Source organism: Chroicocephalus ridibundus, chromosome 4, assembly GCF_963924245.1.
Source record: "Chroicocephalus ridibundus chromosome 4, bChrRid1.1, whole genome shotgun sequence".
In the NCBI taxonomy this organism is placed as follows: Eukaryota; Metazoa; Chordata; class Aves; order Charadriiformes; family Laridae; genus Chroicocephalus; species Chroicocephalus ridibundus.
Window position 1 is genome coordinate 84961434 of NC_086287.1, and position 24830 is coordinate 84986263.

The 24830-nt window shown below is 46.3% G+C and overlaps 1 protein-coding gene across 3 annotated transcripts in view; it reads right to left on the minus strand.

The window, feature by feature from the left end:
- WTIP (WT1 interacting protein) overlaps positions 1 to 24830 on the minus strand; it is an 84728-nt gene that overhangs the window by 16485 nt on the left and 43413 nt on the right. For all 3 annotated transcript variants that reach the window (XM_063334604.1, XM_063334606.1, XM_063334607.1), the window contains one exon: positions 8741 to 8808. In XM_063334604.1, coding sequence (XP_063190674.1) covers positions 8741 to 8808 — 68 coding nt within the window. The remainder of the gene's footprint in view (positions 1 to 8740; positions 8809 to 24830) is intronic.

Below are 24830 nucleotides of genomic sequence, written 5' to 3' on the forward strand. Positions count from 1 at the left end.
TGCTTTATTGTTTGCTCTCTGCATGGGACCCTTAGTACATGAGACACAACAATGCAAGAAATTCATGGGATCACGTTAAGAGAGGGAGAGAATATCAAATTTGGTTTCATGCAGATGGGGTTTTGTTGTTGTTTTTTTACACGCATATTTAAATGCAGCGATTAAACTGAACTGAACAAAATGAGGCCTTCTCAGGCTCAAAGATATTGGAGCCTCATGGCAGGTGGCAGAGACTAAACTAAAGGAAAATAGTCCAGAACTTTACTCTTCATCTCGCTGAGACCCTTTCACATACCCTGTTGCTTCACGCTGTCTCACTGCCAGCGAGGAAATGCTACCACAGCGGCTTATCTTGCTTCTGCGCTTCCACTTCACTCTGTTTGAAGGACATGGGTAGGGCAAGGAGGGACTTCATGTTCCGCACAGAGGTAACAGTTGGCCTGGCCACGCACAAAACTCTGCCAAAAATCAGGAATCCAGCTGGCAGCTAACTCTCCCTCAGCAGGCACTTCATAGCCTCTGAGAAAGGAATAGCCATTTGCTTCCTGGAGCGCCCACAGAGCCCCATGTGCGAGCTCTCAGCAAAGGCTACTTTCTGTCTGATTAATAAAGAGCCAATAACAATTTTCTTACCTAGATCTTCCTTAAACAACTCCTGTGGAAGCTTTGCAGTGACAACGATCAAGAAAAAAGCCTGAAGCAACAACTTTACCTCTGCATCATATCACACAGCCCAAAATCTGTTAACTTGATTCGCACTGTACAGCACTTCATATCGCACAGCGCTATACTCTCGCTGCAGGGTACTGATTGTCACTGCTACCATCTATTACGTACACTGCAAAAGAAACTCTCTACATTAGAACATATCTTCCTGGGGAAAAAAAAATCATTGGGATTTTATTCAAAACAGTTGCTGAAAGATTTCAATTCAAAACATAACAGCAACTAATACCAACGTTTACTACAGAAGTGGAAACACACCACTTTCTCACATGGTTTTTTTCTAACTCTCCCATAGACAAAAATTAATGCTGTCTGCTTACAAGTGTTTGGCAGGAGTTACACATAATTAGAAAGAGCTCTAGTTCTTTTAAGTGTGCTTCAGTTATTGTAATTTACTTTTCAATGTAACACTAAGAAAAATGGGATAATGTGACTTTTTGGATCACCATCTCAAGAGGAAATAGGGGAGTGACTATCTGGCATGAAACCAACTGGACTTTGTAACATGCTCTTCCAAACGTTCCACTACCAAATGTAAAGTATGGGACAGTAGCAAAAGCCAGTCCATAGTGATACATCTCAGAAAAAAACCCCATCTTTGTCTTCCCTTGTCTATTTTGCCACAGCCCAGAGAGTGATTTCTGTGACCCGTTTAACAATCGTAACCCAGTTCAGGAAATGCCGAGCATCCTTTTAGTGAATGCAGACCTTACTCATACATTGACATTTCATCACATTATGTTTATCTACATTATCACCTGGGTCTAGGTACTGCCTGTGTATCGCTCTTTTATAGACTCGAAAGATTTTTCTGGACTCCAACTAATCTCCTATTTCAAAACACCAATTTTCTTCCATTAGCAGCCCTGCCCTTTGCCACGCCATGCAGCGTTTGCAGCATTCACCCTTAGTTTCGAGGCCTTGGTGCCAACATTGTTATACGGGCCCCAGTTTTAAATTTTGTCCTCCAGGATGAATTCCTGAGAGAAAATCCAGACCTGCCTGAAGTCAATGGGACGTTTTCAACCAGCTTCAAGGGACTTGTAACTTCTTGATACGGGATAGAGCCCCACAGTATTGTGCTGCAATGAGAGGTGAGCCCAAACTGCCAGCTCTACGCGCTTTTCATGCTGATTCACATTCAAGTCCAAAATGCAGAGGCCAATCAATATTTGACTAGCCCTAAATATTTTGAAATTTGAATTTTAAGCCCATCTGTAGGATTGATGCAACACTTCAGTTCAGAATATCTTAACTGGTCACCATTACTGTCAATTTCACTTACAAAATAAAACAAGGACCACTAGCATACTACAAACTTAGGAAAAACTACGGAAGGGAAGTATTCAAATTTTTTTGGCAGGGAGGGGCTGGAGTGAGACACACACAAGTAACAACATGAACTTCACTCCCTCATGCGCTGAGTTCTGATCTGTTTGCCTTTGTTTTCGCTGACAGTATTTGGGAGCACGGCAACGCTCGGCATTCACAATGCCTCTGGAACTTGAAAGCACCTCCTGTCCCAGCCTGGAGCCATTGGCACCTTGAAAATGCTCACAGACTTCCTTATGCTTCTGTACACCAGGAATAATCCAGCAAATCCCTTTCCAAGCTTTGATTGCGTCATTCCGTTAAACATATCAATAAACACCCATGTCTGTCTGTCTGTTCTCTGACTGGAGTATGCATTTTAATAGCAGTCTCCTAAATACAACATCCTTACAAGTTATCTAGAATTCCATTTGCTCTGTGATTACCATTAGATATGAAATGGACACAAGCTGCAACTTTAATAATTTACCTTTTCAACGGAGTCTGTTTTTTCGGAGAGCGAGAGCAATGGGCTCTCTGACTAATGCGCTAGTCCCAGTGCTCACCTCCCAAGGGGGATCTCCAAACATTTACACTCGCTGAGATGGAAAATCAAACCTCTGACTCCAGCTGACACCAGCTTCCATTATACGAAATAGAAACCATCTTCCTACGGCCCCAGTAAGTGGGACGGGCCATTTCCCACACTGCCAGGCTTGGAAAACAGCACGTGCACTAGCTGAGAAGAATAGCCTCCTCAGTATTAATATTTACATTGCAGGCATGTCCAGGGGCCCACATTAGGGTCAGGGTCATCTTGTGTTTGGTGCTACAGGAGATGAAGGTGCAAGCGCTGCCCATCACCCCGCAGGTCCTCCCCTATCCCCTTCCCCCATGAAAGGATGACCATTGCCACTTGTCACCTCCCTACCAGTCTTGCACACCCTGATCCTTTTGCATTTTTAAAATCATTGAGAGTTTTACAGTTGTGGATGTAAGACAAGGCCCTGTATGGTCTCTGTAGCCAACTTTTGCACGGCAGCGGCCAGCTGCGGAGCAAAGACACCACAGCTGTAGCAAGGAGGAGAGCATCCTGAGCAGGTACCAGTCACTGGTGCAGGGGAGAGAAGGCCCCAAAACCCCCGTTGGCTGGATGGAGAGGAGAAGGAAGACTCACGAGGCACCTGCAGGGTCGGGGCTGTGCCACAGCCTCAGCCCCTGCCTCTCCCCGACAGGAGCCGCAGCCACCGGCCACCCTCCGGGCTGGGAAGGGCAGAGAGGGTACGACCGACAGCCTCCTAGAGGCCCGCAGTGCGTTACGTCTCTCTTTAGGGTTGGTATCAGCAAAACGACTTTTTCAGAGCCTTCCTCTTTGAGGATTTATGGGCAAAGTGACAGACCTTCCTCCAGTCTTACTCACTGGAATGTATGAACAGCTTCAGACAAAACTTTCAACAACTAATGACAGCAAAGTTAGCCGGAGGCAAAAACCTGGCACAAAGAAGTTCAGCCTAAATGATTAAATTTGGCAAAGTTATAAGCCAGTGAAAGAGATAATCTTAAAAAGGGAAGTTTTGGATGACCTTAATGCTATGCACTACAGCTTGTGATGTCTGTAATAGGTTATTTCCAGAGCATCTGAGTGTCTTCCAGTAGTGCGTTAAGCAACGTAACTAACATCTGTCACGAGGTTCATTTTCCCTCTCATCTCCTCCCTGGAGGGAAATTCTCGCATTTCTTAACCTCTACTGGACCCCCACTCAATAATGTTCGTTACCTCAAGAGAAAAAGGAAAAGCCTATCAAAAAGAAAAAAAAAAGAAGAAAAAAAAAAAGAGAAATAATAGATCTAAGATTCAGGCTGCTTTGGTGACATTTTAAAAGTCTTTTTTTCCAAGAAAAACAGTAATTTCTTTTAAATTTCTTTACGTGATATTTAAGCCCTGAAAAGGAAAGACAAAATTATTGAGCTATTTTTCCTTCACCCATGATTATGCAGCAATTTATCAACAAAATGGAACAAGAACATCTGACTGGGATTATTTATTATACAGTAAGGCATTTATTTTTTGTTCACTTGACCAGGAACAGTGTCCCTGTTATGGCCAGTTAGCCGGCTGTGTCCTGAGAGCTTTCAGGGAAGGATTAAACTGCCATTTGTTCTACTCCCTTTCATGCAGTAACTATCCTAACAGGGCTGAGGCAAGGCTTGTATGTTCCTGGACTTGCTACCTTAAGGTGGCATGAAAAAGAGTGCCTGGAGCTTCCCTGGAGCTAAAGCAAAGCAGTGAAAAGTTTTGGGTTTGGGTTTTGTTCTTTTTACTCCTTACACTCAGGAACATGCAATATCGCTACCGAAGACTCCTACTGGAAATTGCATCCATGACGCAATCTCTATGCCACGCTCACGCAGCACTGGAATTATTGGTGGATTATTTTTTTTTACATGCTGATTTGTTCACTACATTTAGCCAGTATGGCTTGGGAATGTGCAGCTAATCAGGGCAGGAAGGGGAAGGCTGAAAAAACTAAGCAAAGAAGGAAGAGGTGCACCGTGTGCTCTGGGGGGAAGGGCGTACAGCCCTCACCCCTCGATTCCCAACCCCACACGCCGACAGCCCGCACTGTTCTCGTGAGGATGACTGTGGCATGTGGCATCTACCACTCCACAAGTGGGTCTAAAAACTTCTAGTACTTCTTCCCTGGAAAGAATGTGCAAAATAAGCTGCCTGATTCAGAGGAAGATAATCTGTGCCCTCAGTGAGAGCAAACATGTGGGAAAACTATTTGCTAGAAGAATGTACCTTGCGGCTATTGCCAAAGGTTTTGATGGGTGTATCTGCGCTTTGGAGAGTTTTATGGCTGCGCACTGGAAATTGCTCATAATGAATGATAATATCTACATTTCTCTAACACCTTTTGTCCAGAAATCAAAAGCACTTTTCAAAGAAAGGGCCAGATTTTGAATGCCTGACGCTAGCAGGTCCTCATGGCACACTTTTACAGACCCATTTTTTTGAAACAACTTGGTAGACAAAGCTCTCTGGCACTTGCTAGCCTTTAAGTGACAACTGAGCTCTCTTAGAAAATGCGACCCATGCGGTGTTTCACGCACCCCGGCGTGGCTGGCACCAGCGCTGGGCGACCCTGGGAAGGCACAGTTTGGCCAAGGAGGGCTAGCCCTGCTCTTACAGCAGGTGCCAAACATTTGTAAGGATCAGATAATGGCTTTCCTCAAGGTCTTGGCTTCAAGGATCAGACATAATATTGCAGTGAATTCCATGTATCACCTTTGACAGAGAGAAAGAGCTGATCTGTCTTGAGCAAGTTAAAGAACCAGGTATGGCATATGAGCCATCAGCTACAGCTCTTCAGACTGCTCCAGCAGGAGCTGGTCTGACACAGAAAACAGCAGCACTGCAGGAGAATTAAAATACTGACATCTGTAGGACGGTGAACATTTCTAACAGTTACAGTAAGAAGAAACCCATAAATAATATCCATTCTTCCATAAAATTTTCCTGCATTGACTGGTTCACAGTAAGAACCAGTTCAGCTTTTCTGCCCATCGTTGTTCCTGGGCAGTCCCAAAGTGGGACCTGCTGCAGCCCCTGTGTCTCGCCTGGCCTGGGACATCCCCAGCATGATGCCAGGGATGATGGGGAAGAAGCACCTGCAGCAAATCTGTGGGGTGCACAGAGGCAGCAAAGGGGATGGACAGGAACTCTGCAAGAGTGAGCCCCCAGCTCTGCCCTGAGCTGCCTGCTGAGGATGGGAAGGGGCCGGGTTCTCCTCCCAGTAGCGGGGAGGCTCCAGCCACCCCCCCTCCGCTCCCCATTTGCAAGCTGGCTGCTTCCCACGAGCTCGGCCCCTTCTGGGAGGGCAATGAGGGGCTCATTCAGACCGCTGCTGCTCCGGTGGGGCTGTGAGCAATGGAACATGGACTCCTCACATCCATCCCTGGGAGTCCAGGAAAGATCATCCCGCTGTTGCAAGCCCAGCCATGCACACATGGGCCCCTCCAATCCCATTGTTGCTGCACGGATTTCACCAATGACCCCAGCGTGACAGCACAGTATCTCCTGCCCAAATTTTCCGAAGCTGCTCCACTTTCTAATTCCTGTTATGTTTGTGTCATATTTGAAATGACCTGCCCACAAGCTGTGGAGTTGCAACTCCACAGAGCTGTGACCAGGCTCCCACACCTATAGGAGCATCTAATCCTTCAGATCAATCCCCAGGCAAACAAAAGCCAAGGAGGAGCAAGGACACCAAGAGGAGACAGTATTTTCTTAGCAGAAATACAATTACAATGAGGTAGACTGCCTCCATTTACCTCCCTGAATTAAAATCATCTTTCTCTTATGCCCTTACCTAAGAATGAGACCAGAACATGATCCACTCTGCTCCTGCTGGCACTTACTGGCCAGAAAGAGGTGGCAAGGAGCCAAGAGACAAGTTTCCCAGTGTGAGAAGGGTGGAAGGCAGGAGCGCCTCCTCACAGGGCTGCTGTAGGACAGGGCAGAGGCTTGCAGACAGAGACCTATGGATTTGGGGCTATGGGACACCTCCACAGACTGTTACAACTGCTGGTGCTCTCTCCTTGGCCTGCGAAGCTTGCATGGCAGTGGTCAGAGGACAGAGTACAAGATCAGCCTAATTCACCCTCAAGCAAATTTAATTTTTCTTTTTACACCTTCCCTTCCCCTATCTTTAACTTCCTGCTACCCTACCCCATATATAAAGCTGCACTAAGATTTGGAGTTACATAAAGACTGAAATTCTCAGTTATACAGAAAAATCATTTGGCGATCAGCTTTGGACTGAAAACACCTCTTTTTAGAGAGGACTGGTGTTTCCAAGTGGTTAAGAGCAAGACCCAGGAATATGAAAATTTTGGACAGCCTTCTCTGTTCACAGAACTCTAAAATAGGCAAAGTTGTTTTATTTATTAGGGAAACAAGACAATTCTTGGTGTTCTTGCTATGATGTTCACTCAGGGGAAGCTGAGAGAAGATGAAATCCCTTTCTGAGAAGCAGCTGGCTTAACACGGGCAGGGACAATGTCACAATTTGACGACTTTTGCTAACCTACGCAGCAGTGAGTCCTTGGTCTGTGTCTCCCCCATCCCTCTGTGCTACAGGGAATTGCTAAGACACACCTATGGCAGGTTTGGGCTTTTAAATATGTGCTTTAAACATCCCAAAAGTTCACTAATTTGCACAGTTAACCTCAGTCTTAGGAAAATCACTGCAAGTATCTCCCTTCAGAAGGCTACTAGAGAATGTGTCTAAGAACTAATAAAGTTTCCCCTCCCACCCTTGAAAACTGAATATTCTCCAAAAGATTGACATTTTTAGATTTAAAATTCTCATGTTTAGGCTGAAATTACAAGATAATAACAACAATCATGTCATTAAGTCTGGATGAAAGGTTTTGATCATGGGGAAAGTACATTCCAACACAGTTCAAAATAAAAATCTCAAAGCTCTGAGCCCCTCCATCTCACACTCAACCTCTTCTCCCTCTCCCCATGCCTCTGCAGAAAACACAGGAAAGAAAGAGCTGAGAAAAGCAATGGAGAAAAAATAATTTTCTCTCCAAAATGCAAACGAAACAGTAACACATTTCAATTATAACAAGAAACTTTTTCCACACAAAAAACAATTTGCTTTTTCCAACAGGCTCCAGCTGTGGTAGGCTGAGAGTAAAGGTGTAACACATGAAGGCAAATATGGCCTTCCTAAAATATAAAGGAATTTCCATGATTTTTATAGATTGCATTGATGAGAAATGCATTTGTGCACTCTGAACTGCCAGTAACATTTTTGTTGTGGGATATACTTTGAATAATTCCTTTGCAAAAACCATGGTCATATATTCATTAGAAATGAAAAGTCGTTCTGGAAGACCCAAGCTTCGCAATGAATGGTATTTCAATAAATAAAGGTGGTATAAATTCAACACACTGATTCTCCAATTCATCATCCTCTAAGCTAAAATATATCATTCCTCTCTAATTTCAATTCCCAGCCATGCCGTCCTCTTAATCTTAATTATAAATGGTCTGCCACTTATCAAATAATTCTCTGTGTACTGCACAATCCTCACCCTTAATTACACAAATATTTTATTTTTGGAACAACACAGCTCAGCAACAAGCTTCATTTTTCTTTTCACGACTCAGTCTCAAAGTAAAGCATTTATAAAAGCTCTGGGCGCATGGAGAGAAAATTAGTTGCTCCTCCGTGGCTAACAGTTTTTAGCTAATCACAATGCAGCTCCACATCACTCCGAGCAGGGCAGTGATTAAAACTGCGCCTGCAACAAAGCAACATTGTGCAGAGCGATGACGTGCTCCAGTCAAAAACGTCTCCCCTCTCGTTATGATTGGTATTCCCCAGATGTTTGACTTTGAGCTCTAGCTTGGCAGGCGAGGCTTTGTGGCTGCGATTCAAGTCCCAGGCTTGAGCAGCTCCAGTGTTTATTCTCATAATTTACACTTTGTGATGGCTTATGGACAGTTATGTACTTGGTTTCGTAGCCACCACTTCAAACCAAGGGCCTGATCCTGCCGTTATGGAGTTAGTGGTAAATGCTTCCCAATTACAGCGCTGGCAGGAGGCCCCAGATGACTAAACCGTCTCTCAAAGCAAACAAGCCAATAAAAAAAACAATAGAAAACGCCTGAAATCTTACTTACTAGGAAGTCTTCTTCACAGTACACCTTGCCATTGACATTGTAGAACGCTTTTCCTCGTAGTCTTCTCCCTGACAAAACATGGTACCGTTAGAATTTCGTGCCCCGTCCCCAAACCCGGCCGTTCATGGCACAAAGTGCAAACAGGAGCCCGCTGCGCCTGTCCCAGCCCCTCGCCCCTGCACATACAAGGGGGGCTGGCTCTCGGCTCCATCCTGCCCCAACAAACTCCTTATCAACTAGATGTTACTTCTAAGAGCAGGGTATGGAACCCAGCTCATGCCTGCTCCTGCAAAATTTGAAATCTAAACCCAAAAATGTTTATTCTGGGAGCAAAAGGCTCATTTGTAAATTGAGACAATTTTCTTCGCAGGTGAAATCGCAGCAGGTGCACATCCACTGCAATCAACATCAGTGACACGTTTGTCTCTGAAGGACCAAACACAGGATACTGCATACGGATGCCCCCGTCACCTTTAAAAATATGAATGCATTAATCAATGCCACAGCAGCTACACCCACAGCTCCCTGCGATACTAAAGCAGTACAAGGCACATCTGATGGAGGGAAGGGCAGAAAAATCATACTGAAACCAAGAGATTTCATTTTCAAGTTTGAACATTTGCCATTTCATTAGCGGTTGCAGAACTCTATTGACAGAGCTTGTGATCATCATTAACTGATGGCTCCCTTTATAGCTAAGAAATACACAACAGACTCCAGAGAGTCCCAACAAGAAGGATTAAACCAGGAATTCAGAAACCACCGAGCCCAACCAGTTTTTAGATACGGCATATCAGATCTGTCTTACACCAGAGCTGCTCCACTGAAAGCAACACCATTTTATCAGTGTAAAGCAGAGAGAGAGAAGGGAAACCACGCTCATCTTGACTCACCTCATGTCCACTCCGTGCCAGGGTCCCACTGGCCAAGGCTCCCAAACATGTGGGTGCTCCCACAAGCCGTTTGCAGCCTTGGCGAGCAGAGGGCACGGTGGCTACTATACTGCAATATAGTAGCACTATATAGCACTACTATACTACTATACTACTATACTACTACTGCAAACTGCCTGCCATCAGCAGAGACCTGGAGCAAGGAGGAGGGTAAGAGGCTCTGCATTTACAGGTCAACAAATGCGCCCTCCCAGGTCACTGCTGAAGCTTTTACGCCACAGAATAAGCCTGGACATCTCCTGCCAAGGCAGCTCCACCATAAACACGGCCGATCTTTGCAGAGGGTTTGACTTGGAGGGCTGGAGAGCTGAGCCAGCTGGCCAAGCACAGAGGGGCAGGAGTGCTCGCCACGGTTTCCATAAACAATGTTGAGGAAAATATGATTAATTTTCAGTGCTTGAAAGTGCCTTTTACACGTTGCCACTGCGATCCGATCCTGGGAAACAGTGTGTGGCACAAAGAAGTTGGGATCTGGGATGATGCTTTTGGGAAATCACATGCTGCATGTGGTTGTCTGGCGGTTTTACTGTCGTGGCCGAGGGAAATGCTTCTTTTGTGTGCACATTCTTGGGCTGTCGATCTCACGGGCTGCTGTCTCCATACTGCTGGTAGGTGGAGTCAGCTCTTGTTTGTCTTTCTAGCTGCCTGGTAGCCCTGATGGGGACCAGGAGCCCAGTGGCGTGGGCAACGCACTGAGACTGTCCCATCGCCTCCGAGACTCTTGGGTAAAACTGGTCCATCCTACGCATTGCCAAAAAAAGGCAGGGGGCTGGGACAACCATTAGGGGGTCCCGGGGCCTCTCTCAACTGATGCAGGAGCAACCACCTCTAGATCTTCCCTCCAGCTTATCCAAGCCATTTTTAAACCTCTCCAGTGAAAGGTAAAAGAAAAGTAAATAGAAGGGAGGGAAGAAAAGGAAAGAGGACAGAATGGCTTTTTACAGGATACATCGGCTCTGCCAGACCCAGACTAATGCACAACTTGTCTTTAGATGGTAGAAATGAAGCGGCTGCACCCAGAATGGGGACTTGCCTTGGACGTGCTGACGCAGCACTTCCACCTTGCTCACACACACCACCAGTGCAGAGCCAGGGCAGCTGTTTCAGGAGGAGAAGCACTGGCTGTCACCCTCTCCACACACCCATTGTGGTCAGAAGCAGTAGAGAAAATTAGAGACAAAACCTGAACTCCGCTGCTGGAAGGATCTCTGCAGGAAAGGAACGCCCTAGATCAGGGAGGCAGCCCCCTGCTCAGCACCGTGCAGCCTGTGAGCCCCGCTCACTGCCCCCACCCACTCTGCCAGCCCCCTGGCACAGGCAGCCCCCCTTCCCAGCCATCTGGCTGACATGACAAAACCAGCTCTTTTACACACCACTTGCAGCGCAACACTCTTCAAAACTGAGGAAAACCACCATTTTCATCATTTTACAGCTAAAAAAACCAAGCTACCTGTTAGGGAAACAACTTGCCTAAACTCATGATGCAGGCAAGCAGTTTGCTCACATGATAATTACTATTATTAGCAATAATTAATAAGATAGTCAGGCCTTTTACCTTAGAGGAATTTCATTCAGGGATCATACAATAATTATCTCATAAACAAGAAACAGCAAGTTATCACACAAATAGCTGTGGCTGTACCATACTGGCTTCTCCATACTGCGTTTTAGAAATATAGGGAAAAACATATGTTCCGTTTACCCTCCAGAGGGTTTGCTGAATGATGGCACTGAGCATGGTCAAACACCAAACTCTGTGAGTTCCTGGGCATCGTGTGGAACCTGCTGTCAAGAGGAAAGAGCTGGCAGCTGCAGGCAGGGAGGGACGGAGCTGCTGGGGACGCAGCGTCAATGCCCCCAGCCCCAGGGTACCTGCTGGCAGCTCCACGCACAGGACAAGGCAGTTTCACCTCTCGAGGTCCTGGAATAACTCGGGGGCCCGCAGAGCACCAGCCCACCCTGTGCAGCTGCCATTAGGCAGAGATTACAAGTTAAAAAGCCCTCAGGTGCTTTAGCCGGCAGAGTCGAAGGCCTCGCCAGCCAGATGAGGCAACAGCATCCTGCCACCAGTAGGCAGGACCTGCTGCTTGGCTGTCCTTTGAACGGCTGAGTATAGCCAAGCCCCGGTTACTATTTGCTTTCATAACATTGAAACAGAAAAGTCAAGAGTTTCTGACAAAACTTGATACAACTTGCCGATGGCTCATTATAATAATAATGAGCAGTTCTAATGAGGAGCCTAGCGTGGAGCTGACGGGCACGGGGTTTCACAAACACGGCACTGCTTTCCTACTCCTGCTGGAGACCCACCTTGGCTCGGCTGTGCTGCCAGAGCAGGCTTCAGCAGTGGGGAGGAGGCGGCTGCTTCCCCCCGAGCACGAGAGCAGCAGGACACGCCAGGGGACCATGGGATGCGACAGGAGCCACCCAGCCTGCACGCAGCACTGGCTTTCATAGGGAAGCCCTCTTCTCCCCTGGGTGGTCTTCAGAGACATGTTTTACTGTAGAAAACGAAGTGTATGCACTCACAGGCACAACAAATGCTTGTTGCAAATAACTTTCAGATTTCAGGGCTGACACCCACACATTTGAGGGGCAGCAAGCGCCAGGGTAAGGGGGTTCCACCACCTCGGGTGGGAGGCAGAGACTTTGCAAATGCTTCAGCAAAGAGTGTGAAGTTTCAGGTAGATAATCTACCAGTTAATTAAATGCAAGCTAGAAATTACTCTGTCCCAAGGAACGATCACAACTGGTGCTTGCAACCAACACAACAAACTTCCAAAAGAAAGCAGGCTTTTGGAACTTCTAAAAAATATATTCAATCAGGAATCAGCTCTAGGTTTTTAACATCAGTTTTCACATTTAACCAGTTTGTGAGTCTCTGGTATTTAAACATGCCTAGCAATTACTTCCTGCACAATTCTCCTCCAAACGACCAGGAACAGGAGAGCTGTTGCTTTAGCAAAGCACTCAACTCAGAGATTTGGCTGGCAAAAAGGAAAAATGACCCAGAGCTAACACAGGCTGTCCACAACTGTCTGCTCCAGCCTCCACGACACTTCGCTGAGTGGTGAAAACACACCAGCCAGGAAGCCAAGATGGGATAAAACTTTTTCCAAAGCTGTTTCAAAAGCTGCTCCAGGCCCTCACGGAACAAAATGCGAATCAGACAGGGTTTTACAGTCTTGAGGAGGTGCTCCCAAAGAGCACCGAGAGTGTCCTGCCCCCTCCTCACCATCACGGAAGGCATCTCCAAAGCCCCCCTGCCGCCACAGGCAGTGGCTATCTGGGAGATGAGCTTATCGAGTGGCAGCCTTCCGTGGTAGATCTCCAGTCTCACACGGGATGATGCAACCGCGTTGGGGGCTCACCCCCCCTCGCCTTTGTAAGACAAGAGATAGCAATGTCTCACTGTCACAGCATGGTTATTAGACCTAATTACTGTTTGCAGCACGCTTTGAAGTTGAAAAGTGCCAAGCATTATTATAATATTTTAAGTACTTTGATGATTAAAAACATGCAACCGTTGGGTAATAATCATGATTTACTAGTACTGTAGTGTAAGCAAGTTCATGTGAGAAGCCTGCATTGTCTCAGTGCCTGACGCTACTTAAAAACAAACAGCTCCCCTCTGACATAATGGGAATGCTGCAGCCCCGGCATCGCCTCCCAGATAACACCCAGCGCGGCCCCTAGGCTGCTGGTGCGCGGAAAAACACCCCAGCCCACCTCCTCGTCACCTCGACCTCTGTGGGGATACATGCGCCCCTTCTCCTCACTTCATGCGGGAAAGTTTCAGCGTTAGAGGGAACAAAGTGTGGGATGACTAATAACGTTCTCATTTCTAATGTTACAGCTGTGTGGAACAAGAGGATTGTATTTTTGTCAGAAAATGTAATTAAAACCTCCCCATACAGAGTGCAATCAAAGAGTTCAGCTGTAACTATCACTGCTAAAGGTAAGAAATTTGTTAAAGCAGAGCTAATTAAGAGCCCGCGCTATCGCCACGGACTACTACCCAGGTACCTGCTGTTCCTGCTGGCTGGGGACATGCTGGCTGGGTCTGACCGCACACCAGCACAGACCCAGGCTCTGCTGCCACTTCCCCCATGGGGCATGGCCCCCCAGAGCCCCCTGGAGTGCAGGCTGTGGCAGGAGCCGGCAGGAAGGTTGGGGCTGGCTGGAGCCCCCAGCACAGCCATCAGGTGATCCCACTGGGGATGTGGCACCACGAGCTGCTGGCTTGTCCCACAGCACCAACACATACACACAGCATCCTTCTTTAACAGCTCCTTCTAGAGGAGAAAAGCATATCGCATTGCTGCTCTCACTGGGATTTCTTCCCCTCACTATTTATGTGACAAGTCGTCAGTTAGTTCTAAGGCTGATGGGGCTCGGTGAAAACCTCTGCACTCTGGAAGCTTCGGTCCACAACTCGTGCAGCTCTCTGAGCATGGCAGCCCCTGGCTCTTCATGCCTGACTGACCGAAGGACTGTGCATATCTGTTTTAGTTAGCAATGTTAAACATGGACCTAATTGCTTGTTAACTGCTTCAGACGCCATCTCTGTAGTGACTGATGTGACACCAGCATCATCACCCGTCTCATCTTAGCACCTTAAGCAACAGTCTCTCAAAGCCTTCAGACTAAAGGGACATGTAAACATACATGCCGGATTAATACGCCACAACATTTGCTGAAGCATTTCCCAGCTACCGCAACAGGGAAGGTAAATTCCCACGTGTTGCCCCAAAGTTCTGTACAAGAGAAACCAGGCACAGGGCAGCTTGGGCTGAGCAGACGTACCTGCATGCCCGCTGCCCACCTGCAGCCACTGTCACTGTTCAATGAAAACTTTACCAGGACAAACCTGGTCATTTTGTTTTGCAAAAGGCCCTGGCTCAGGTCTGGGGGTGCTGTGATTCAGAGCGGGTCTGCAGTGGCCATCCTCAAGTTCCCACGCTCCCGCACACAGAGAGCACCCAAACGCACTTTTACACCCTGGTGCCAACCTAGGACTGTGGTGGGTTCATCGCCCAGCCCCTCTAAGGGTCCCAGGGCTGTGGTAGGTCCATCACCCAGCCCCTCCAGGGGTGGCAGGTCCCCGGGTGATCTCCCGTACAGCCTCCAGACACCATCTGACAGCACAGGGCACCACAATGGGAACCACCCTCCCTCCACAGCCTGTAACTAAGCTCTGGCATGGGTGCTGCAGCTTCTTGGCCGCCCAAGGAGCGACCTGCTCTCTGAAGAGTGCCTGTGCGCTCACCAAGTACACATGTTAATGACTGGGAAACTGGGATCAGAGCAACTCAAAAGCTGAAGGACGAGTGAAACCTCCAGGATTCCATCTGTTCTCCACAACATCCAGACTGGAGACAAATACCATTTCTGAAAAGTGGAAGCTACACTTGCCAGATGATTCCAGGAGCTTAAATTTCAGGAGAGATACCAAGTTTTACAAACACGGAATAAATCATTGAAAGATATTAAGTAACAGCAACCCACCTCTGCTACCTTCTCTACCCAGCCATCTCACAATAAAACAGATGCAGAATTTCACCCAGGAGATGTTTTCTTTCATTTGGTAGAGGAGCTTCACCTACCCAGAAATTGAAGATGTGCCAAAAGAAAACAGAAAGGTTCCGATACTTTTTCTTTATTTGTTACCATTTCTCCCTTATTGACATGTACGCTTGGGCCCGCAGTTCTCCATGACTCCCTCGGGCTGACGTCTGCCTATCTGCACCGAGAGCTCCTTTACAGGGCGCTTCTGTCACTCCACACACTGGAGAACAGGGGGAACCCGAGGCTGCTTTGGCCCCTGAAAAACTGTTAATTAAATTTTTCTCCTCTGTCTCCTACAAGGGACAAAGGCACCAAGCGAGGCGAGCAGAACCTCTTCCTGATAGGTGCTGCGTCCGAGCCGCATCCCCATGGTGGTGCAGGGTCTTGGGCACAGGACGAGGCTGCGAGGGGACGCCTGCCACTGAGCTTGGAGAACCTTCCATCCCCCCCCCCGCCCCGGCCCCTCCTCACAACGCTCAACTGCTCAGGCTTTGTGAAGGAAGGGTGAATTTCTAGGACTTTCAGGGTTTTTAAGATAGAGGAGAAAAAAAAAAAAATCGATGCCAAATTCCTGTGAATAGAAGATGCTGCATGTTGGCAGAAGCCACTTTTCACAGACTCCAGCCGTTTGAAATCGGAAACATTAAAAAGTGGCTACTGTGGATGTGCTGTATTCTTCTTTTCAAAGCAATCTGGCACACAATTTTGCTCCCCTGTTTCAGGACCCAATCCTGCATTCCTTTCACGCTCAGACTCCCATTGACTTTAAGGAATGCAGGATTGGATCCTAAATGTGTGCTTTACTCACACAATAGCTCCTCATGGTTACGATCTATTGAGAAAGGCACACTTTAAAAACCATTTGGAATTGCAGGCTCATCCACCAGGCCAGAATGCCTGTAAAGATCCTCCATTATTTCAGGAAAAATGCTGGGTGTGTGAATTACACACACACACACATTTTCTGGTTTCAAGCTGCAGGCACAGCTTAGCTCGAGATGCATCACAATATTTTGAGCGCTGGCCTGATCGCTCATAAAGAAACCACGTGCAATTTTAGTTTCTGAAAAAAATCAAAACTCCGGGGGGAAAAAAAAAGCAAGCCACCAAAGCAAACATATAAGCGGCTGAATCTTTAGGACAGTTTTTCAGAGAACTTTTGTAAAAGCCTCTAAAAGACCTGCACCAGCTAAGACAAAACAGAGCCTTGCACTGCTATTTTTGAGGATGCTGTATATTGAGTTACGAGGCTATTACGATGCAAATCTCAAATGTACAAGCTTTTTACTTGGCCATAAACACAAAACAGTATACATTGTCCTTTCAGAAGAAAAGGTTTGCTGCTAAAATAGCAGAAGCCCTACGTAAATAACCAACATTCTTTCTGCCTGAGGTCACTGACTTGGCCTATTCAATTCCGGGCTAGTCTGGGATTTGACAATCTAAGCAGGGGAGAGGCCCTTTCCTTTTTTTCAAAAGAATGCTGGGATTTTATTTGAAATTTAAACTCTTGCAAACAAAAGGTGGCATCGTATGCTAGAGGCCTATGAAGGTGGAGTACAGGATGTGTATTGTTTTCTCCCTTTACATAGATTCTTTCAGGAAAGAGTATTCAAGATTCTGTGAACAAATTCTAATCAAATATTATCATCAGGTAGGCAGACATAGCAAGATATGAACCAACACTTTTAAGAGACCAGGAGATTTACTTTTTAAAAATATCGATGCAGGGAAAGCATAAAAAATTGTTTAAAAATATAATTTATTGTTTTAAATAAATTACTTTAAAAATCTTAATTGAAAATTCCTCCATAGCTTAGGTTCCCATACTAGTTCATGTTTGTACACCAAAAAAAGAGCTTTTCAGTGCAAATTAGCTGTGGCTACAAAGTCAGTATTCATTCTCATCCTCTGTCTCAAGTTGAGCTGTCCTGGAGAGGCAGATGGCAGTTCACTGTTCTTCCTCCCCATTACCCTTGCCCAGCTCGTACTGGGACTCTCACAAAAGTACACTCTTGTGTAATACAATTATCATTTCCACTTCTGGGCTGTTCTCCAGGCTCTGCTCTCCAGCACGGAGCATCGGTGCCAGCTCCTGCCACATGGATGTGCTAGTACCAACCACCTCCTCCCACCACTCTCAGCTCGGTTTGCAGCTGGGGTAACTCATGGCAGCATCACTGAAGCCATCACCATTTATACGAGCTGTAGACCTGCCCCAAGGTACTATCTTTGCCAGAAAAAAAAAAAAAAAAAGTCTGTCTTTGCTATGCACTCACTAACGTGTGGTAAAATCCAGATGAAAACAAGGCAGTTTATCATTTTGACATGTTTGCAGCCCAGGGTAAACTCTAGACTCTCCTCTGCAGTTTACTTTAACCTGCCATGATGTCAAAATGAAAAACTTCATTATCTTCCCTAGGATTTTGCCTCGTGTCAGCTATCGATTGCACTGAAGAAAACACCTTTCTATCCATAAAACACACCTTGGCTGCCAAAAACCCTTGCATTTCTGCACTGAGAAAGGTAACGTGTCTTGCTCTGACCACTCTGCGTCATTCACTGCCACTGGCTGGAGAGGATGTGGAGGGTGCATTCCTGCCCCAACGTAGCTGCATGACATAAACTGCCAGTCTCCAGCAGGATTATGTGGATAGCTAGCTAATATCCTTTGTTACCTTGCTGGAAAACCCCACCTTCCTTGGCAGGGTGTCCATAATCTCTGTGCCATGTTTACTCTAGTGTGGAATTCTCTCTTCCTTTCTCTGTCCTCCTACTCTTCGGTCAGGTTATTTAACCAAAAGGTTACTTAATGCTGCAGGGACAAGAAGATCTCTGACCTCTGGTACTCAGGCAAAGCGTTCCTGTGCAGACTGTATTATAAACTTAGCAGATACTTTCAAGCTTACATATAATTTGCAAAAGTTAAAATTGGCAGATGTTTCCTTTCTCTCCCACTTATGTATTTATTCTATCCCATACCGCCCATCAATTTCAGGGTTAAGGCATAAATTATTTCCATGGAGCTCCAACAGAAGAACTTATGTTGAAAAGGAGTTTGTAAAAACATGAGCCAAGCATATATTTAAAAACAGAAATACAACAGCTTGCATTGATCTAATAGCTATTCTGGGCCTATATATTAACATGTATCTTAAAATATATTTCTTAATAAGCCGGCAAGTGGACACACTAACAGAGAAAGGTAAAATAAAGCTCCAAATGTACTTCAATTAAGATTTTTTTTTTTCAGGGCTGTCTGGGTTTACAAATGCAAAAAAAAAAAGTGAAGACAGAGGGCAAAGCAACACAGACCACTGGGTAAAAACCATGCGAGGCCTCCCCACCACTCAGCAAGCCATGAGGGAAGGGGGTAGAGCTCTTCCCCCAGGGTAGCTTCCACTGTGGGACGCTTTCATGGTTCCACCACAGACCTTGATAACCCTGCTTGTTATCAGCAAAGAATTCCACTTTTCCAGCTCTAAGCCAGGACTTAAAAGAATACTTGTCTTATCACGCTATCTCAGGGTCCCAGTGCCAGCCTATTGTATGACAAAATAAATCCATCACCAAACTGCAGCCTATTCCAGTCCAAGTCTTCCCAACCCTGCAGGACACAACCCTCCTGAGCAGCCTTGCTGGCTGCTACCCATGCAACGTGGTGGGTGGTTTTCACTCAAGCTCCAGTAAGAACCACCACAATGGCAGCAACAAGGATCCATCTAGCACGGTATCCTGTCTCCAGCTCTGGCCAAGAGTGGAAGCTCAATGGGAAAGAGCATGAGAAACAGGGCTTGCAGAGGCTGATGTGTTCCCAAGAATAACCTCTCAGCTTCCAGCAGCCAGCACTTAAGGCCTTCCTGCACCGCAGGTTGCATCATAACTATTATGTTTAATAGCCTCGCTGGACCAATCCTTCTTTAATTTGTATAATTCCTCTATGAGATCATTTATACTTTTGGCCTCCATGCTGTCCCTATGGCAGTGAGTTCCACAATTTCATTATGCGCTGCAAGAAGTGTTCCCTTTCGTTTAAACCTCTGCTGATCTCAAGCTTCTGTTGCCTCCTAAAGAATAAAGCAGCCTGTACAGTCATCACCACCAGACTAGAGAAGAGCTTTTGTATGTCAAAGCCTGCAACTTTGGTCTTCAACTGCACCTGGAAATGAACAGGATGCAGATGACAGGCACAACTGGTATTTTTATCTAGCAGCTTTTTGAGACTCTGCTCAGGTCCTCTTTGTACTACACGTAAGTGGACACATGTAAGTGGAACTGATAGTCCCTGACTCAAAAAGTTCATACCTTGTATATGAGCTCCCTGCAGGAGACGTGACCAAGCCACTGAGTTCTGCGCTGCCTGAAGTTAATGAACAGCCAACTGCTATAATAACACCCGGGAGATAATTTCTACAGGAATACATCCTCAAGAAGAAACCACTGCATTCCAGTAAGACTAAGGGAAGAAAAGAAAAGGAAAAAAAGAAGAAGAAAAAAAAGATGTTTGGTCCCTACTGCCACCTGGACATTCAGAGCAAGCTAAGAACCCACCAGAGACTCCACCTGACAAATGTAACTAGAGGAAAGCCAGGTGAACTTGTTGAACTGAGGGCACTGCAGACCCCTCACCATTGCTACCAGGTTCTTTCTTGCAAGTCATTATTCTCTTCTTCATTCATGTTCAGCCTCAACTCAAAATCACGGCTTAGCCTGGCTCTGAAGCAGATGATCAGAAATCTCATCAAGAGCTGGAACGGCAAGTCAGATTGCTGAATGTCATCTCTGCATGGAGCGCACTGCAGAATCACCTTCTCTCCTAATACTTTATACATGAAAGTATGCTGAATAAATGGAGTGGACACAGCCCAATCCTGTGGCAACATGCAAGAGAGCCTCAAGGGAGATGAGCAATTTCCCTAAACTATCTTCTGCGTTGTCTCAGAAAAACAAGAATGGATCTGCACAGGAACAGTTTACTTTCTTCCTCCCAGTAGCATTGTATGCGTCAGCACCTGAGAGTGAGCTGCATCAAAGGGCGCTGCTGCTGAAGCCAAACACACCAGCAATGTCTGGTCTGAGTCACATCCAGAGAGGGTTCAGCAGCCAACACCAATGGCACCCACGTGTTTGTGAAATCAAGCTCACAGTGCTCAGTTCTCATTCCCTTTAGATAAATCTTTGCAATAAAGTGAGACTGTTGAGATCCGCAGTGCCTAGACATGACATCTTGAGTGACAGCTATAACTTTTTTCTTCCTGTGATAATGGAAGAATGCACTGGGGAATGGTCCTTGGGACCAGAAGTGCTAAGAAAGCTTAGAAAAGTTAGTACACGCTGGAAAAAAATCTGAATATTCTCAGGATAGCAAAGTATTAAAACATTCTGCCAGTTTTGAAGCACATTCTTTGGGTTTACATTACTTAGCAGTAAGTTTGAAAGAACTGCGCAGAGAGACAACTCTTGCTCACACTAGTGGACAATTATATGATGTTAATAAAGTTACTTCAGATTTATCCTGTGTAACTTTGAACAATACCTTGCTAGGACCTTAGATATCTGTTTTATACAATATTCCAGTACACTCTGCTGTAAATAAAATAAAGCTGAAAATTATAGTTGTACTGAATTACTGAAATGAACTGGGGCTTGCTCAGCCAATTCAAAATGCAGCCAGAAATGAGCCCTCCAAAATGGCCCGTCCTTGCTGTTCCGAGGTGGACTGGCCACAGCTTCCTGCATCAGGTCACACTTGAGCTCAAACCATAAGCAGCTTCCAAGACAGAAAGCCGAATAGGTAGGACTCCTGATAGTACACTCCTTTTGGCACTCAGGTACAATAAGGATATTGTTCCTTTAATGCTTAGCTTTCCTTTTAAGAAGTATGTGAGATTTCAGCCAATTCTCCCCAACGATTAGTTCAGGATGAATGTACTTAACTCAGGATTCAGCTGGAAAGAGCCCAAGTAGATGCAATCAATTTTCCACTAAATCCACTTCCTTCCTCTCTTCCCTACCCAGCATGAGACATCAGCTCGCCACTACAGCCAGTGATGACTAAGACAATGAAAACCTCTGCCTTCAGCCACACTCACACTGAACTTGGTTATGCCTTCTTTTGATTTTCCCTGGTTTTCTATTTTTGCATATCCTCATTCTGTTCACTAGCCCAACACTTGGGCTAGGTGGAAAAGCAGCTATAGAGTAAATACGAAAAAGTAGCTCTACAGCAAACCACAAACAGCAAATGCATTGGCTGCTCTAAACCCCAAAGTTAACCATTCAAAACTGCACAGAATCAGCACAGAACTTCACTGATAAAGGACGACTTTCCCCTCTGCACATATTTAACAGGAACCTCCCTGAGATTTCAGTGTGCAGGTACAGTATGTCTGCATCTGCCAGCATCCGTGCTGTGCCATCTCTGTGCATAACACCAAAATATCTTCATCATCATCATCTAGACACCATAGTACTTTGGAGATATTATCCGCTGGCCACTTTAATTCAACCAGCCTCATGCAGCACAGCCTGAAAAAGAACAGTTGTAACAACAGGGATGATTTGCTACTAGAATTTAACCAGGGTAATAAAAAATTACATCTGTTCAAAAACAAGGCTTAGAAAACATGATCTCTGGCTCTCACCGACCTGCCTTCTTAAAAGTTTAAGCAGATGATTTCCACCCTCATTTCCCCGAATGTACACATTCTCCTTTGTTAAATAACTTGTGGAAACAGCAAAACCTGGTGGCTACGTATTCTTTAGGCTTTCTTCCTCTAGACCAGCAGTCTCCAAACTTTTTTGATCGTGCTCCCCTAACAGTAAAAAATGTTTGAGTATGCACCCCCAATACAGGTATATTTATTTACTTATAAATTACATACATCTACTACTGAAATGTTTTCTTCTCGCACCCTAACGGATCACCTTGAGCACTCTGTGGGGTGTGTACACCCCACTTTAGAGACTGCTGCTCTAAAGACCACTGGACTGTTAATACCGATTCAGCAAATTGTTTCCATAGGTCTGAATTTACACTGCTGCGGTTCCTAAGGTCAGTAATCCACTGACTCACTCAAATAAGTTATTTGCATTATTTCCAGGAAAAATTTTGCAGGGAACGTAGTTGGAAGAGTGACAGTGCAGAGTACCCGGGCAGCTAGTGGAGTTAAGCGACTGAAGTTCTACAACTATATACAATTTAACGTTAGGACATACCACACTTGGGTTTTAAAATACGTTGATAGACAACCATGGAGACACAGCAGTCATTAATCAAAAATGATTGCTAAATCCATTCCTGCGTTTAAATAAGCATTAAACCAGATGCCCTTCACTCTGCACAGGTACAATTAAAAGAGCTGGCAGGCATTAGGGGCACTGGGAGTCCCCTATACCAGAAGCCAGCAGCCACTGCTGATCTTACTTCTTACAGGAGATACTTTGAAAGTTTCTCTCCTCCACTTCGCCTATTTCTTGCTTACCTCATCACTCACTTTTATTACTGCTCTTCCAAGCACAGTACAAGTTCACAGGAGCGTGGCAAATACAGAGTCAAGGCTTGATAGCTTTAGGCAAGAAAAATCAGCTTGGGGGCTGGGGAAGAGGAGGCGGCCCAGCGAGCGGGAGCAGCGCGGGAGGCAGGACCCCAGCCCAGGGAAGGAGCCCTGTCCCACGCCAAGGCAGGGGATGGCAGTGCTGGGGATGGACCAGCCCAGTCAGAGAATGGTCTGGGTTGGAAGGGACCTTAAAGGTCACCCAGTTCCATCCCCCTGCCCTGGGCAGGAACACCTCCCACTAGACCAGGCTGCTCAAAGCCCCGTCCAACCTGGCCTTGAACACCTCCAGGGATGGGGCAGCCACAGCTTCTCTGGGCAACCTGAGTCACGGTAGGAGTAGCAGCAACAGCAGAAGGGGAGGTGAGGATGAGGTTAGATGGGGCCCTGAACAGGAAAGGGAAGGAATACAGGGGGTTTTGCATCTATAAAGGGAGGTTGTGAAGATGGAAAGACACTGGATGGCGCACAAAGCAGCGAGGGAACCCCCCGCCACGCACCCGACGCCTTGGTCCACCTGCACCCCATGGGCAGAGGAAAGGGAGGGTATCTGTGGGACTGGAAACCTGGTTTTGCGAGCCTGCCCTGGCACCGCAAGGCAGCGAGCACTCACAGGGGACTTCAGGAATGACTTCGCAAGGGCCCAGTAACATCACAAACAACCAAGTTTGCCATGGGCCTTGAATGCCACCTCAGAGGCCACGGCTGTCCACAGCCTCCCATACCAAAGCCCTCCTCCCAAACCACACCAGGCAGCAGCAGTGCTTGCAAAACTGCTCGGCAGAAGATGCTTCGAGAGCGTAAGCAACACTGATGGCCTCCAGTGGGCTTCCACAGTGCTCTCCTCATGTCACACACAAACTAACACTCCAATGCAAACCTGAGCTACATCTTCACCCGTCACTCGGCTCTGTGGGACATGGCACAGAGAGCAGAATGGCCTTTGCTCTTTCAGCTTGCAGGGAGGTTTATCATCCAGAAGCAGCAACGCTGTGGGTGAAATTCTGAAGCATCCGAGCCCCCACTACCCCAAAACAATGTTAGGAGGTTATTCTGGCCCAGGACCACAGGGGACAGACCTGTCCCTTAAGTACTAAACAAGCGTGAGAATAGGAGTGAGCAGATCAAGTGTCCAGCAAAGGCCCCACGCCGTTCCACAAGGAACCCCTCCTCACTCCTTCTATGTCCTGAGCCCCCTGGGATGTTTGGGGCAGGCAGGAACACAGCACTAGACCCAAAGTTATTAAACTCTCACTCTCTTCACGACTTTAAGAAAATAATTCTCATTAATTTATTTGAATGTTGAGCCAGAAACAGGTGTCATGAGAGGGTGGATCATCAAGAGAAGGCAACCATTTAAGGGACAGCACAGAGCATCTCCATATGGGGTACCAGCCCCTTCCTCTGCAGCCCAGCACTGAGCCCACAGCCCATCGCATCCTCTGCTGCTGCCAGAGCGTGCTACCTGTGCCCCACCAGGCACCGGTCCCATCAGCTGCCAAAGGGAGTCAATAATCCTATAAATGGAGGAGTACTGAGTACAGACTGGACATTGGCCATCAGGGAGGCCACAGTGGGGGTTTGCTTCAGGTTTGTTTTTGTAAAGTATTTACTGTACCTAATTCAAGACTGTGGGATCGAGTTCGCAAGCATGAAGATTTCCTATTTTTATTTGTGTCGGTTCAATGAAGGGCACCCGCATATAGGCTTCATGCTGTAAAATACTAAGAGTTTCTCAGTAAAACCCTAAAATAATTCCTTACTATTTCTGGCATAGTGTTCATAATCAAAGCTATATTGCAAAATTACCTGCTTTTTATACAAGTACAGGGAACAGGCTCACCTAGGGCAAACCACACCATTAGTGTCAGAGCTGGCTCCTGCTACTCAGCTAAGAGCTTGTGCCGCTCTCCACAAAGTCAAGAATACTTTGACACTAACTGCAAATGGATTTGGCCATGAGTGATGATAAATCTAAAAAGTCCCAGTAGAAGTTCTGGTCAAACGCAGGAT